Genomic DNA, 16,299 nt, shown 5'->3' with positions numbered 1-16,299 from the left:
TTTCATAACTCTATTTTTATAAATCATTTGTCCATCCATAGTTCACATTTTTACTACAAGTTTTCAGTCAATCCTACCAATGTATGTAACTCTTTACAATAACTTTCCAACTAAATTATAAACTTTCCCCATTCTTTATTAAAGAGGTCCTCTTCCTGGTTTCTAATTCTGCCTGGAAGCTTTGCCATCAGGACGTCGTTCATCAGTTGTGTCTGCCACTCTTCTTTGGTCGGAGTTGTAGACCCTTAGTATCATCTGCAAAACACAGTCAGTCGCAGCAAAAGCAGCGGGGCTCCATCAGTGCCGGATTTCTGTATAAACTAAGCCCAAATGCCTTATTTTGGCTGCTGATCCCTAATTTTCGAGACTGCTGGTCCCTTATTTTCAAATCTGTAAGTTAACAGCTATGGCCCAGACGGGGCCCTCATTGCATTGCAGAGTTGGAAGGGAGGGGTTCCAAGGGCCATCTAGCCCAACCCCCTGCGATACCGGAATGCCAGGCTGTCGTCCGTCCGGTAAGTGGAGACTAAATCGCGGGGGCGGGTAGGAACCGTGGGCGTAGCCAGGATTTATGGGGTGGGGCAGGATTTATGTTAGAGACCTGCTCCCTCGGCTACCCCCTTGGTAGGAGCCTAGGGAAAAGCTCGGCCCGTGGGGGCGAGACTGCAGCGGGCGGCGTGAATTCCCCCCACCCCAGCCTGCCCCGTCGAGGGAGCTTTGGGGATCCCCCTGGAGAGGCGCTTCCGCGGCGGGTGGCTTGGTCCGGGCGATGGCCTCCGGACAGACGGCAGCCAAGTGAGGGCTGGACCCCCTCTGCGCCGCCGCCGCCCCCTCTGGGCTGGACTGAGCGCCCCGTCGAAACTCCTCCTCCTCCCGCGGACGAATCCCCGCTGGCTTGGCTACCGGGAGCAGAGCGGGGAGAGCAGGGGGCTCCGGCTGGACGTCTCCCGGAGATGGAGCCGACGGGGCGGGTCTGAGCACCAGCTGATGCCCACCCGGCTAGCGAGCCGCGCTTCGACCCTCCCAGGTAAGTAAGCGGGTTAAGATGGGTTTGAGCGGCGGGGAGGGGGCTGTCCGCCAAAGGACCCTTTTGTCCGACGAGGCGCGCTTGCGAGGGAGTGTGAATCCGCATTCGGTTCAGCGGGACTTCCTCGCGTGCTCATATAATAGGATCGCCTTAACGTTCGGGAGTAGTTTGGATCCAGGCGCTCTTCCGACGGCACTGTCGAAGGGGCGTCCCTTGGAACCGCCGGGAGGTCTCTTTGGGGCGGGAAACCCGCAGAGAACTCGCCCGCCGGAGGCAGACCTGCTGGAAAGCACCAGGGACACATCCCATAATAGCACGTTTGCAAAAATTAGCGACCATCCGGCTTCTGAAGAGCGTTTCAAACACCAAACTGGAATACTGCAATGCTGCCTGAGTGGCAGGATCTGACATCCAGGTTTTGTTTTTGGGCTTTGGAATAGATTTCAAATACTCCCGTTTCCCTGTGTGGAATTTGGATTACAAGGAGTAGCTGAACACGGATAATGTGAAATGATGAACTATCTCTGGATGCTTGGCTTAGATCTTTCTTTATATCTTTTATTTGGGATGCTAAGGAGAGTTCAAAACACAGCAGGATTTGCTTTTGAGGAAACATGCGCAGGGTTTTGCTGTTATCTTTTCAGGGCTGATACAAAAGGTTGATTATTATTTTTTTGTACTGTTAACTTTTAATGCTAAATGGCTTTGCAGTAATGATAAAAGAAAACTAATAATGAAACTTACTTAAATTGTGGATACCAAAATTTAATACCTCTTTTATTTAGAATAGAGGAAGCGTTGGGAGTAATCGTAACCCTTTAGGGAGAATGAATGGTGTAATTTAATCCATGTTTCTAATAAGAAAGCTCTTAAGCAAAAGTAGGGAAAACAAAGGATTTTTTATATATCTGTTGGCATTGAGAATGGGCAGGTGAACTGAATCTTTAGGTTTTGAGAGACGTCTGTGCATGTTGTTACAATTTATAGTAGACTTGGAATACCATTCCACAAGATATCTGCCATATTACTTGCTTTCCTGACATTGTTGTAGAGTGTACTTGACGTTTTGGACAAACATTAAACAAAGATACTTTGTTAAGCAGCAACACCCATATTGTGAGACTCAGAGGCAGGGTGGAGTCTGTTTCGATCATCCTTTTTTTCTGGAGAAAATATTTACTCAGTTAAGAAAAGAGCAACTCTGGATCTCTGCAATTCTGCATGGCAATGCTTCTTCTTTTTAGGCAATTGAGATTGGCTAAGTGCGACTGCATTGCTGTATTGTTTTTGAACGTCGAACTGTACCAAAATGAGAGGATGACTGCATTTTCTGTGCCATGAATCTGGGAGCACCCTTTGCTAAAATTCCTAGGGACTCTCCCTAGAGTGATGTTTCAGTGCAGGTGTCTTTTGCAACAGCTTCTTGACGCCACAATAGCGCATTAGTTGTGGATTTATTTTGCTTCAGTTTGTCCTGTGATGCTTCTGCAAGGCTACACATTATTGCCGTCTGAAAGGGCCACATCGCAACAAGGGCAGAAGAAAAATAAACCGGAACATTTGCGGTATAATAACTTACGAGATGCCGGCAGGAAGTGATGGAATATGCGCCGCCTGGAAGCGAAGCCCCCCCCCCCAACATTTGCAGGCACAAACAGCATGGAAAGCGGGTTGCGTGTGACCTCCCTGATAGCATCATGAGCGCAAATCGTCATTAATCCGTAATATAACGGATGTCTGGAGGAGTCCCAAGTTTTGTTAAAGCAGTGATTTCCCTTAGATGGGATTCTGTATGACAGGGGTGATAAATAACTAGGAGTATCCCAATCCCTCCCTCTAAAGGACTAATCCTGCTCATCTCTCCAGACAGCAACCCATATCCTTCTCCAGGTGACTATAAATGCAGAGCTGGCTTCTTGCCTGGACCTCAAGCTCAAAGGGGGCCACAGAGTTAGACACTTGTTACCGTATTTTTCGCTCTATAACACGCACCTGACTATAACACGCACGTAGTTTTTAGAGGAGGAAAATCCGTAGGCATGCCACCCGTAGGCATTCCCTCCATAACACGCACAGACATTTCCCCTTACTTTTTAGGAGGAAAAAAGTGAGTGTTATGGTGCAAAAAATACGGTACCTTGTTTTCATAGGCGCCAGACTAAGGTGTTCACATGCACTCTCGGCTTAGAGTTGCAGATTTAAGCAAATAAGAGATGCGATTTTGTCAGAGACTTGGGGTCTTTGGTATTCAGTGTTGTGCTCTTCTGTCCTGCCTGCGCAAACATTGCAGCTTGCAGGTAGAGTGATCTCCAATAGCTGAGTGGAGGTTCTCAAAATGCCCCCTTCTGATGCAATTTGGGGGTCACAAGTGGCGTGTAGGGGTAGGAGAAGTGAAAATCGCATCATTGTGCAATTGGAAGTCCTTTTGCAGGGCTTCTGATAGGTGAATCCCACCCATAAGTGATATACAGATTTTGTCATGTTGAAGAGTCAAACCTTTTCGGAAATATTAGTTTTTAAAATGGTTCTGCTGGCGCAGGATTAGACTGTGATGTCACCTCAGATCCTTTGATTTTATAAACAAACAACTCAATCTTTTGTTGGGTCCCTTTTTGTGTTGTCATTTTTTAAAAAATTACAGCTAGGGGTCTCAAACGGTGGAAGTGGCCTGGGTCTCTCGGCTTCTGAGGGGGTCCTGCCGCCAGAATCACTTACATTCTCCTTGCTTTAGTCTCCAGCATTGTGGCCTGGGGTTCCCCCCTTGTAACTCTACTGAGAGAAATAAATTCTTCAGGAAGTTCCCGTTCAGGGATGGCAAGGAGTCACAATGACGCTCCATGTTGCCCAGTCTTTCTTAACCTTTTTTTAAAAAGCCAGTGTCCTCATTTAGCTCATATAAACATCCCACACCCGCTCTTCTTCTTCTTTTTTTAAAGAAATATTTATTAAAGTTTCCAATTTTTAACAAACAAAAAGAAAAAACAAACATAAAAATATTAAAAACACATTAATTTCACAACTTATTTTCTTGTAACTTGTTTCCCCGACCTCCTCGTACCTCCCCTTCTTGTATACTCAGTTTGAGTTGTTTATACAGCAAATCCTTATCTCAACATCTTAAATTGTTGTAGCTTTAAATTCTTACTTACAAAAAAGAAAGAAAGTCATTTTATCATAATTACAGCTTGAAACCCCTTAAGTTCGATCCAACATCATTCAACATTCCTTAATTTTACAATATTTTTGTAAATAGTCCTTAAATTTTTTCCAGTCTTCTTCTGCCGACTCTTCTCCCTGGTCACGGATTCTGCCAGTCATTTCTGCCAATCCCATACAGTCAATCAGCTTCATCTGCCATTCTTCCAAAGTGGGCAGGTCTTGTGTCTTCCAATACTTTGCAATAAGTATTCTTGCTGCTGTTGTGGCGTACATAAAGAAAGTTCTATCCTTCTTTAGCACCAATTGGCCGACCATGCCCACACCCGCTCTTCAAACTTGGCTCCCCTAATCATTTCATTTGATTTTCACAAAGCATCGAAATTTATATTGTACGCTGAGACACATTGATCCAGCCTCTTGGGACTGGCAACACCTAACCAATTGGGACACAGTTGTTTGAATAAAGGGAGGTATTATGGCAGATGCTGTCGGTCTCAGAGCGCATGTCTCTGGATGCAGCCGCTGCAGCAGTGATTCTGAGCAGAGCTCTCCTTTTTTATCACCCTGTTCTCCCTTACCCCCAAGCATTCCCAATGCAGATGGAATTGCTGAAAATTTTACCTGCCTTGGAGATGTACAGGGCTCCTGGGTCCTGTTGTTCCCAGTCTGTGTGTCTCACAACTTCACATGCCCTGAAACAACAGCTTTGCAATTGCCCTTTGCTTGGTTTACACACTCCGCAACGTCTTGGTTTCCGAAGTGTAGGTGTTAAGGTCTTGGTTTCCGAAGTGTAGGTGTGAAAACCTTCACAAAGCCTATTTGGGGTTGTAACTGCCTCCGTTGGGGCGCGGGTGGCACCTTGGTTTAAGGAGCCATTTGGCACCTAGCTTATATACCTGTGCTTCTAACACAGCCCCCAACACTTGTTGTTTAGTCGTGTCCGACTCTTCGTGACCCCATGGACCAGAGCATGCCAGGCCCTCCTGTCTTCCACTGCCTCCCGCAGTTTGGTCAAACTCATGCTGGTAGCTTCGAGAACACTGTCCAACCATCTCGTCCTCTGTCGTCCCCTTCTCCTTGTGCCCTCCATCTTTCCCAACATCAGGGTCTTTTCCAGGGAGTCTTCTCTTCTCATGAGGTGGCCAAAGTATTGGAGAGTCAGCTTCAGGATCTGTCCTTCCAGTGAGCACTCAGGGCTGATTTCCTTCAGAATGGATAGGTTTGATCTTCTTGCAGTCCATGGGACTCTCAAGAGTCTCCTCCAGCACCATAAATCAAAAGCATCAATTCTTCGGTGATCAGCCTTCTGTATGGTCCAGCTCTAACTTCAATACATCACTACTTGGAAAACCATAGCTTTAGCTATACGGACCTTTGTTGGCAAGGTGATGTCTCTGCTTTTTAAGATGCTTTCTAGGTTTGTCATTGCTTTTCTCTCAAGAAGCAGGCGTCTTTTAATTCCGTGGCTGCTGTCACCATCTGCAGTGATCATGGAGCCCAAGAAACTAAAATCTCTCACTGCCTCCATTTCTTCCCCTTCTATTTGCCAGGAGGTGATGGGCCCAGTAGCCATGATCTCCATTTTTTTCGATGTTGAGCTTCAGACCATATTTTGCGCTATCCTCTTTCACCCTCATTAAGAGGTTCTTTAATTCCTCCTCACTTTCTGCCATCAAGGTTGTGTCATCTGCATAGCTGAGGTTGTTGATATTTCTTCCGGCGATCTTAATTCTGGCTTGGGATTCATCCAGCCCAGCCTTTCGCATGATGAATTCTGCATATAAGTTAAATAAGCAGGGAGACAATATACAGCCTTGTCGTACTCCTTTCCCAATTTTGAACCAATCAGTTGTTCCATATCCAGTTCTAACTGTAGCTTCTTGTTCCACATAGAGATTTCTCAGGAGACAGATGAGGTGATCAGGCACTCCCATTTCCTTAAGAACTTGCCATAGTTTGCTGTGGTCGGCACAGTCAAAGGCTTTTGCATAGTCAATGAAGCAGAAGTAGATGTCTTTCTGGAACTCTCTAGCTTTCTCCATAATCCAGCGCATGTTTGCAATTTGGTCTCTGGTTCCTCTGCCTCTTCTAAATCCAGCTTGCACATCTGGGAGTTCTCAGCCCACATACTGCTTGAGCCTTCCTTGTAGAATTTTAAGCATAACCTTGCTAGCGTGTGAAATGAGTGCAATTGTGCGGTAGTTGGAGCATTCTTCGGCACTTATTCCTGATCAAATTAGCAGCCCCCATGTAGCTGCTCTGGAAGCAAACCTAATATGGAAGCAGCAGCAGTGGGAGATTCTGATCACAAACGTATTGAGTCATGTGTTGTTTAGCTTATAAGAAACATAGTCAGATGTGCAATTAAAATCCCGTGGGTGAAAAATGTGTACATGGTGGACCTGCCTCTACGTATTCCCTGTAGACACTTTAATTCTTTGCTCCTTACAGGTCTGCAATGGAACTTACACTTTTAACGAAAGAATTCAGGACGAGTGATAACAGACTTCTGCCGCAGCATTTCCCAGACGTCTTAGCAACTGTCCACACCACTCAAGAAATTCCAGAGGAAACTATTTTGGGGCCATGCCTGCTGCACGATGCGCAGTTGGACACGGTGGCTTTTATTGCGCTCAAGTGCTCAGAGAAAAGAAACATCCATTATGTCATCAAGGTAAGAGGCTGTTCAGAAGAGTCCCTTTGCATGACTCCAGAAAGTGATTCTGAAACGAAGCCAGCTAGCTTTTGATAGGCACTCTAATCCTAATTGTGAGCTAAAGTAATGAGAATGGTTACTGTATTGTGATACGGTAGTACCTCAGGTTAAGTATTTAATTCGTTCCGGAGGTCTGTTCTTAACCTGAAACTGTTCTTAACCTGAAGCACCACTTTAGCTAATGGGGCCTCCTGCTGCTGCCGCGCCGCCGGAGCCCAATTTCTGTTCTTATCCTGAAGCAAAGTTCTTAACCTGAAGCACTATTTCTGGGTTAGCGGAGTGTGAAACCTGAAGCGTATGTAACCTGAAGCGTATGTAACCTGAGGTACCACTGTATTTGCAATCATTGGGATCATTTCCCAAGGGGCCCAGGCACCCAGGATTTTCTGTACTGTTGGATTTAAGGCTAAACTGTGAATTTAAGTTTTTATTCTATTGACCCTGACTTACTTACTTACTTACTTAACCAATTATTTATTATCCATTTTTCCAAATTTATAATGCATTAGTGTCAAATTATAACTAATGTAATACAATTCTAATAACTATACAATACAACTACAGTCATACCTCTGTTGAATGCGCTTCGGGTTGCGCCCCGTGGCAACCCGGAAGTAACAGAGCACGTTACTTACGGGTTTCGCCACTTGCGCATGCGCAGACGCTCAAAATGATGTCACACGCATGTGCAGAAGTGGCGAAAGCAACGCGCACATGCGCAGACGTGCCATCGCTAGATACGTTTGCTTCTGGATGCGAACAGGACTCCGGAACGGATCCCGTTCGTATCCAGAGGTACCACTGTATACAATAAATAATGTAATACAATGGCTTCCGACTATTGCTTTTGGGGATTTCCCAGCAAGGAATAAGTACAGTCATACCTCTAGTTGCGTCCGCTTCAGGTTACATGTTTTCGTGTTGCGACCCACAGCAACCCGGAAGTACTGGAACGGGTCACTTCCGGGTTTCGCCGCATGCGCAGAAGCGCTAAATTGCACATGCGCCGGGCTTCTGCTTGCGTCAGTTCCGTGTTGCAGACGGGCCTCCAGAACGGATCCTGTCCGTAACATGAGGTTCCACTGTAGTCCCGCAATTTTTTCCTGCAAATTCTTGCCATTGTATCACTGAGCTCTCATAGTAAGCCATAATAAGGGCCATAGAAAGATCCAGCAAATTGACTATGGTGTGATTGTCCCTGCTGACCTGGAGCTGATGCCACCAACCAAATCCTGAAATGCAGTCCCGGTGTCATCCCAAAGCCTAACCCTAGCACCTAGGAGGTGACCTTCCTCCCAGAAAGTAGGTAGCTCACTGGAGAATCTACATGGATTTATTTTAGTGGGGCCAACTGGTGAGAGGTCCACCATGAATACTTGAAGAAGGCAGCTAATGAAGGATGAGGGCAAAAGAGTTAGGTGTGCGCAGCATCCTAATCAAAGGGTGAAATGTCGATTCTTTCTGAAGCTTATGTGGGAAGACGTGTTCATCACCGTTATGGATGTATTGTCAGGGGCTGGACTGAGGAGGAATGGTGGGGACTGCCCTCCATTCTCCTGAACCTTCCTGAGAACAGGAGGACAGTATAGATTTAGAACAGTGGTTTGCAGAAGGTCACAGTTCAGAGGCTGCAGTGGGGAGAAGCTGGGAAATATTGGGAGAGCAGCAGGAAGAAGAAGCACCAGGGCAGAGAAAGCTGATAGACTCAGTGTCTTTGGAAAGCATTCCTGACCGCCCTCCATCTCCCAGGACCAGGCGGCCATTGAGAGTTGTAGAACCGAAAGCTCAGAGGCAGAAAGCACAGATCAGCCGACGCAGGGATGATTTAGAGTAGGAGAAACGGAGGGGAGGGGACTTTACTCGGAGCAACGCCATTGTCTTAGGGAGACGGCATTCCTTCATCTCTCTCTGTGAATATTGAATAAATTACTTGGTAAGAACTCCTTTTGTTTATCTGCTTCTTGGCTGCCACCGTGAGAGGAATCCTGAAGCCTGACATGTATCCATTAATATGGCAGCACTCACACAAAACTTCTTTTTAAAAATTACAAGGAAGATTACAAACTATTCATGTACGCAACGACTGCCGCTAGAATCTTAGTGGCTCAGAAATGGAAATCCCAAAGAATCGCAACTTTAATGGAGTGGCAGACAAAAATGTTTGAATACATAGAAGTGGCGAAATTGACTTATAAGATTCGGAACCAAAAAGAAGCAAAGTTCGAAAAGGATTGGAGTAAATTTGTTGAATGTATACGGAGTAATTATAAGAATTTAAAAACTGTATCAGGATTAATGTAAATCTTGTGATGTGGATGGAGTGTAAATAAGAAACTGTAAGAAAAGATTTGAGACATGAAAACCCGTTGAAGGGATGGAAGGAAGTCCGGGCGCAATAAGGCGCAGGGTAAATAAGAAGACATACAAATTTTTGAATGTAAGAGTATTTGGTTTATTTGTTGTTGTTACAAAAAAGCAATAAAAAGTATTTGGGGGGGGAAACTTCTTTTAAAAAATAATAATAATAAACAAAACAAAACAGTGAATTTCTCCACTTTTGGCCCTATAGGTAGATGCCACATCAGTGCAGAATCCAGGTGGGTTTCCTTGGATGAGGTTGGTTCAACCAGCGTCCAACAAGAAAGAGCAGAACCTAGAAGCCTACTTAAGGAATAGCCAGCTGTACTATCGCCCTACGAGGAAAATACACCGGAATGAGGAACTCCTGGTTTGGTATGATGAGGAGCTCTCCGGGCTTCTGGGATTCAACGAGATTAAAGCCAGCAGAAGACTCCACAGTGGTGAGTGCAGAAAGCCCACCGTCTAGTGCCAAGTGGAATATTCATTTTCTAGGGAGTGCAAGCCATAATTCTTTCGCTTATCGCCCACCTTGGCTTGCCAATCCCTTGGAGGGCTTGCACGTACGACATTTTGTCTGGGACACCATCCTTCTCTTCCTAAATAGAAAGACAGACACCTTCAGAATCAGTAGGCTTTTATCAGTAGCATCTATTGTATTCGAATTACCTGAAGGAACGTCTCCACCCCCATCGCTCAGCCCGGACACCGAGGTCCAGCTCCGAGGGCCTTCTGGCGGTTCCCTCACTGCGAGGGTTGTAGGGAAGCAGGCAGAGGGCCTTCTCGGTAGTGGTGCCTGCCCTGTGGAACGCCCTCCCATCAGATGTCAAGGAAATAAACAACTATCTGACTTTTAGAAGATACCTGAAGGCAGCCCTGTTTAGGGAAGTTTTTAATGTTTGATGTTTTATCGCTTTTTTATTATTATATTATGTTGGGAGCCACCCAGAGTGGCTGGGGGAAACCCAGCCAGATGGGCAGGGTATAAATAATAAATTATTTTGTTTTGTTTTGTTTTGTTTTGTTTTGTTTTGTATTGCAATAAAACATACTTAAGAAGGCAAGAATGTATTGCAGCAATTTAAGATCAACACATTTATTACGACATAACCCATGGGTAGGCAAACTAAGGCCCAGGGCCAGATCCGGCCCGCGGATGGTTCAGGAATCAGCATGCTTTTATATGAGTAGAATGTGTCATTTATTTAAAATGCATCTCTGGGTTTTTGGGGCCCTGCCTGGTGTTTTTACATGAGTAGAATGTGTACTTTTATTTAAAATGCATCTCCAGGTTATTTGTGGGGCATAGGAATTCATTCATCCCTCCCCCCCCAAAAAATAGTTCGGCCACCCACAAGGTCTGAGGGACAGTGGACTGGCCCCCTGCTGAAAAAGTTTGCTGACCCGTGACATAGCCTAACTAGATTCCACTTCATTAGATGCCCTGAAAGAAATGGCCAGATATTTTGCAGAAAAACGACCTATCAAAACGAGTCCTAATTTCCTAGTCCACAACTGCCTATCTTAGCTGGGGAAGCCTTCATCTGAAAATCCAGCTGTGGAGCTTGTCTTCATGTCACTTGGGGGGGGGGGCGACCCACTGGTGCGCGCCAGGGGCAGGGAGCTCCAGCCCAGCCCTCCACGCTGATGTGATGCCAGCCCCAAGGTTGGCATCAAAGGGTGCATGGCTGCTGCTTTCTCCTCACGGGCCCCAGAAAAATGTGCCCTGGGCCATTGGCACTGCAGCCAGCTATGCCCTTGGTTCACTCTGAGGTCTTAAACACTTCCACCTGTGGGAACTGATATGGTAACAAACCCTACAGAGGATCAGTAAGGTAGGGACCTGTTCGTTATTACTAATAATCCATCGAACTCCTCACCAGGGCAGACTTGGGCATCATGGCGCCCTGAGCTACGTCAAAATTTGGCACACACACGACAGCCCTCGCGTGGGAAGGGGGCATCAAAGTTTTTGACATATATTTAAATTTGTGTGTAATGATGCAATGTTTCCTGCAAGAATATATCATTTTTTCCCATGCCTTGTTGCTGTAAGATACATTGCTGTTATTCCCTTAACTGAGAAGCAGTGATTCTGCGTTGGTTTTCCTGTGGAAGATGTTAGACAGATGTCCTAGAAGCAATTTTTCAGGGAGGGCGTTTGAAGAACTGACAAGAGATGAGGTTCTAGGGCTAATTGACAAATTAAGGATTAATGCCATCCTATCCAGTTGGCATACACCTGAGAGCCCCCTGAGAGAACCCAAGTGTGAAATTGCTCGTCTCCTAACAAAAGGAGCTTGTAACTAAAATCGACTTTGTTACTAGAGAATTGGAGAGTAACCAAAATAATGCCAGTTTTTAAAGAGGGATGCAGGGGGAGTGAGGAATTATAAGTCCAACATCTGTTCCAAGAACAGTTTTACCTTGGTTTTCAAATGCCTTGGGAGTCAAACATTTTGGTTTCCAAACGATCGAAAACCGGAAGTGATTGTTCCGGTTTTCAAATGTTCTCTGGAACTGGAACATCTGACGCAACTTTTGCGGCTTCTGATTGGCTGCAGGAGCTTCCTGCAGCCAATCGGAAGCCACGCCTTGGTTCCCGAATGTTTTGGAAGTCGAACGGACTTCCGGAATGGATTCCGTTCGACTTCCAATGTACCAGTGTCTATTGGTTGAAAGCATTATCAATAATATTATTAAGCATATAAAAGAACAAGGCTTGCTGAGGAAGAATCATGCCTTCTGCAACAGAAGTCTTACATTCCCAAACGAGACTGTCAATAAGCATAGGATTTGGGATAATGACGCAGATATGATCTATGATTTAGATGATCCAACTCTACAATTCCGTGACTTTCTTTTTTATAAAAGTATTTTTAGTAATAATTTCAATATAACAAATTATCATAACATATCTTCATCATTCCCCCCCAATTTTCCCCCCTCCCCAAAAAGAACCCTCCCTCCCTCCCCCCAAGACTTCCCTCAGTCCCTCTCTCTGATTTTTCATCACATGTTGCTCTCTGCATATTGTAAAATTGTAACGATCCTTAAAATGTCTATCTATTATATTAACAGTCAATAAATTAGTGTATGTTTATTCAAAACCTGCCAAGGAGTCCAGTTCATTTTGGGGTTTTTTAAAAGCAGTTTGTAAAAAGTTCCCATTCTTCTTTAAAGTCACAGTTGTCCTCATCTCGCAATTTGTATGTCAGTTTTGCCACTTCCATCAATTTCTTTTGCCATTGTTCTTTTGTCGGGGTTTCCTCATTCTTCCATCCTTGTGCTATTAAGACTCTTGCGGCTGTTGTCGCATACATAAATAAATTCTTTATTTTCTTTGGCAATAATGAGTTGAAGAAAATGTTTAAATTAACATTTGTAAAAAAAACCAGAGGCATTTTTGTTAGGGATTGTAGGAAAAGACCTGCAATTCCGTGACTTTCATGACTTTTCTTTCTGCCTAGAGTTGGATTGCCCGAACTGCAAGCAAGTTTTCAAATGGGAGCACCCCTATCTGTCTCACGCCCGCTTCCTCTGCTTCCCAGAGAACAGCGCCCAGCTCTGGAGAAACCTTTCTGCCCCAAAGACGACGAAAAGCAGGTTGGTAGGACAACCCACAAACTTCCACAGCCTGGCTAGGGACCTGGAGTTCAAAATGGCCGCTTGGAAAGAGGATTCCCACGGGGAGAGGCGGATGAACTGCGACGACGTGGAGAACGGCCCGAGCCGGAAGGCTGTGTTGTTGGAGAAGACAAACCACCTGCACGGAGGACCGCACAGCGGGAGCAGGGACGAAGGAGTTGCGCAGCAGGTATCAGGGGGATCTTTCTGGAAGCTCGGCGCAGGAAAACAAATGCCTGTCAAGAAGGATGCTCTCCTCCTGGAGCAGAAGGAGAGTGCGTTCACTGAAGTGAGGCAGATAAAGGAGAAGATGGAAATGGAGAAAGCCAAGGCGGTGGAACAAGGAATTGGGGAGGCTCACCCTGGCAGGGACCCTGTTCCGTGTTCCCCTGGCAGTGCATTCTCCTTTGTCTGGCCCAATCAAGGTGCCAGGGAGCCAAAGAGCGCTTTCAGCAAGCCAGCTAGATGCCTGCTGGACAGGAGGACAACGGCAGCTGCCCCTCACCCTCTGAGCGACTTAGCAAAAGGCCCAGGGGAGTTGTCAGACTGCGTCAGTGCTGCGGATGTCATGCGCTACAGCGCCCTTCTGGCTTCGAAGTTCCTGGCCAGCGACTTGAACAGCTCCCCGTTGCTGCCGACGAGTCTCGTTCCGCGCAACCCTTATACCTCAGGGCTGTGGCCCAGGCAGATGGGAGAGCAAAGGCAGGCCACGTCCGCCCCAGCCTCAAGTCCCTCGTCCGCTTCCTTGACTCTGCTGCCTCCCACCTTCACCTCCTTCGGTGTCGCGGCCCAAAACTGGTGCGCCAAATGCAACCTCTCTTTCCGCATGACGTCTGACCTGGTGTTCCACATGCGCTGCCACCACAAAAAGGAGGGGGCTTCGCCTGAGTCCCCACGCAAAAGGAGGCGGGAGGAGAAGCTGATCTGCCCCGTGTGCCAGGAATATTTCCGGGAACGGCACCATTTATCTCGGCACATGACTTCTCATAATTAGGCCCTCACTTGGGTTAGATGTGTGCATTGATTGAGCTGTTTCTATTCATTTTCTGCTAGATTTCACCGTGATTTTACAAGAGCCACGCAATCTGCAGTGATTTCTGTGTTTTTCAGATGTGGGGAGGGGGACCATTACGCCAGGAGCTCCAGGAAGATATGTTCCTGGAAACTGAGCGCTGTTGATATGCTTCCAAGGAAATAAAAGACTGAGACGTTGAGGTGGTGGTGTTATTTTGGAAATAATTTTGCTGGTTTGGGGTGGCGGGGGGCTTATCGTACCTCATGTTATTCTTCAAAAAAGCCTGTCCACCTGTAAAGTCCAGTCCACTCTACTGAGCAGAAGTAGTAGTAATCATAATTTGTTATTTATACCCCGCCCATCTGGCTGGGTTTCCCCAATCACTCCGGGAGGCTCCCAACAGAATATTAGAAACACAATAAAACATCGAACATTAAAAACTTCCCTAAACAGGGCTGCCTCCAGATGTGTAATGGTTGGGTCTCTCCCAAAGAAGCGAGACAATTCCAGCAGCAATTAACTCAGGTTTATTGCTCAAAACACACAAATCACTCTGGAGCTCAGTCACTCAGCGTCTGCTTCCAAATTAGCTGTTGCCGAGTCCGAGTTCCGCCCCTTCCTCTTCCCACATTTAAAGCCCCCCTTCGCTTCCTTTCCTGTTCATGCCTCTCATTAATTCTTGCTCGCCTGCGCATCGTGGGATAGGCTTTTTCCGGTGGCCCTCCCTCTGAGTCCGAGCTTAAACTGTCAGTCTGTGTCTTCTCCCTATAACTCCCCCCTTCCTTTTCCCTGTTCTTGGAACTCAGGCTTCTACTGCAACTAGGCTGCTCCTTCCTCCTTCCGCATTCCTGCCTAATTACCTGTCTCTACAAGCTCTCTCCTTCTGTCAGCAATGGGATGCAGCTGACAGATGTCTTCTAAAAGTCAGATAGTTGTTTTTTCCCTTGGCATCTGGTGGGAGGGCGTTCCACAGGGCAGGTGCCACTACCAAGAAGGCCCTCTACCCTGGTTCCCTGTAACTTCACCTTGCAATGAGGGAACTGCCAGAAGGACCTCGGCGCTGGACCTCAGTGTCCGGGCTGAACGATGGGGGTGGAGACGCTCCTTCAGGTATGCCAAGGCCGTTTAGGGCTTTAAAGGTCAGCACCAACACTTGGAATTGTTCTCGGAAATGTACTGGGAGCCAGTGAAGATCCTTTAGGACCGGTGTAGGCATTGTTGTAATGAGTAAAACATTGGACAGTACAGTGGTACCTCGGGTTACAGACGCTTCAGATTACAGACTCCGCTAACCCAGAAATAGTACCTCGGGTTAAGAACTTTGCTTCAGGATGAGAACAGAAATCGTGCTCCGGTGATGCAGCGGCAGCGGGAGGCCCCATTAGCTAAAGTGGTGCCTCAGGTTAAGAACAGTTTCAGGTTAAGAACGGACCTCCAGAACGAATTAAGTTCTTAACCCGAGGTACCACTGTACCTGAGACATCATAGGCGATGATAGAGTTGGGCAATATTTGGATTCTTCGTCTGAAACCAGGATGAAGTTCAGATCGCGATACTGGTTTCAGACTTTCATAGCTGGCGGTGCATCATGGCGCCACGGCCCCTGCCAGCACAGCACATTCCAGACTGCCTGCTGGTGGTGACCAGGGAGTATTGCCACCTCAAATTGCCTGCTTGCTGGTCAGCACGTCTATTTGTGTGTTTGCCTTCGCCCATGCAAACGGGACAGGCCGCCTCTTTCCTCCCAGTCAGGGGGCAAAGAGACAGGCCACTCCACTTGCTTGGGCAAAGAGGCAAGTGTGCAGGCAGGCAGGAGGCAGATGGAGACCTTCTCAGGCTCTGTCTGAGAAAGAGAGAGAGCAGGAGCTCCTGGAACACCAAACCTCAAGGACAGCCTCTCCTCATAGGAAGCAACCCAGACTCTGCAATCATCACCCAAGGACCTTCTTTGTGTGCCTCGTCCATGAGAGGTCTGGAAGGTGACCACACAAGAACAGGCTTTTTCAGTGGTGGTTCCCCATTTGTGGGATGCTATCTCTGGGGACGTGGGTGGTGCTGTGGGTTAAACCACAGAGCCTAGGACTTGCCGATCAGAAGGTCGGTGGTTTGAATCCCTGCGACGGGGTGAGCTCCCGTTGCTCAGCCCCTGCTCCTGCCGACCTAGCAGTTCGAAAGCACGTCAAAGCGCAAGTAGATAAATAGGCACCGCTCTGGCGGGAAGGTAAACGGCATTTCCGTGCGCTGCTCTGGTTTCGCCAGAAGTGGCTTGGTCATGCTGGCCACATGACCCGGAAAAACTGTCTGCGGACAAATGTTGGCTCCCTCGGCCAGTAAAGCGAGATGAGCACCGCAACCCCAGAGTCGGCCACGACTGGACCTAATGGTCAGGGGTCCCTT

The 16,299-nt window shown here is 46.9% G+C and overlaps 1 protein-coding gene across 2 annotated transcripts; it reads left to right on the top strand.

Annotated features, from left to right (window-relative positions):
- Positions 1–414: 414 nt before the first annotated feature.
- ZNF488 (zinc finger protein 488) lies at positions 415–14,099 on the top strand. 2 transcript variants are annotated; one of them, XM_083505467.1, is made up of 4 exons: positions 415–515; positions 6,638–6,860; positions 9,472–9,703; positions 12,731–14,099. In XM_083505467.1, the coding sequence occupies exons 2-4, from the start codon at positions 6,645–6,647 to the stop codon at positions 13,879–13,881; spliced, it is 1,599 nt and encodes a 532-aa protein (XP_083361593.1). In that variant the 5' UTR covers positions 415–515; positions 6,638–6,644; the 3' UTR covers positions 13,882–14,099. The 2 variants fall into 2 exon arrangements, with proteins under 2 accessions (XP_083361593.1, XP_083361592.1); XM_083505466.1 differs by lacking the exon at positions 415–515 and adding an exon at positions 903–1,027.
- The last annotated feature ends 2,200 nt before the right edge of the window (positions 14,100–16,299 follow it).

This window comes from Podarcis liolepis (genome assembly GCF_965112155.1).
Source record: "Podarcis liolepis genome assembly, chromosome: 5".
NCBI lineage: Eukaryota > Metazoa > Chordata > Lepidosauria > Squamata > Lacertidae > Podarcis > Podarcis liolepis.
This window is presented reverse-complemented; position numbering and strand designations above follow the sequence as displayed.

Bases quoted from the DNA above. Each gene is read 5' to 3' on its own strand.
- ZNF488 (XM_083505467.1), top strand. From the start codon at position 6,645: ATGGAACTTACACTTTTAACGAAAGAATTCAGGACGAGTGATAACAGA. The intron at 6,861-9,471 runs GTAAGAGGCTGT...TTGGCCCTATAG, and splicing joins ACATCCATTATGTCATCAAG to GTAGATGCCACATCAGTGCA. The intron at 9,704-12,730 runs GTGAGTGCAGAA...CTTTCTGCCTAG, and splicing joins CAGCAGAAGACTCCACAGTG to AGTTGGATTGCCCGAACTGC.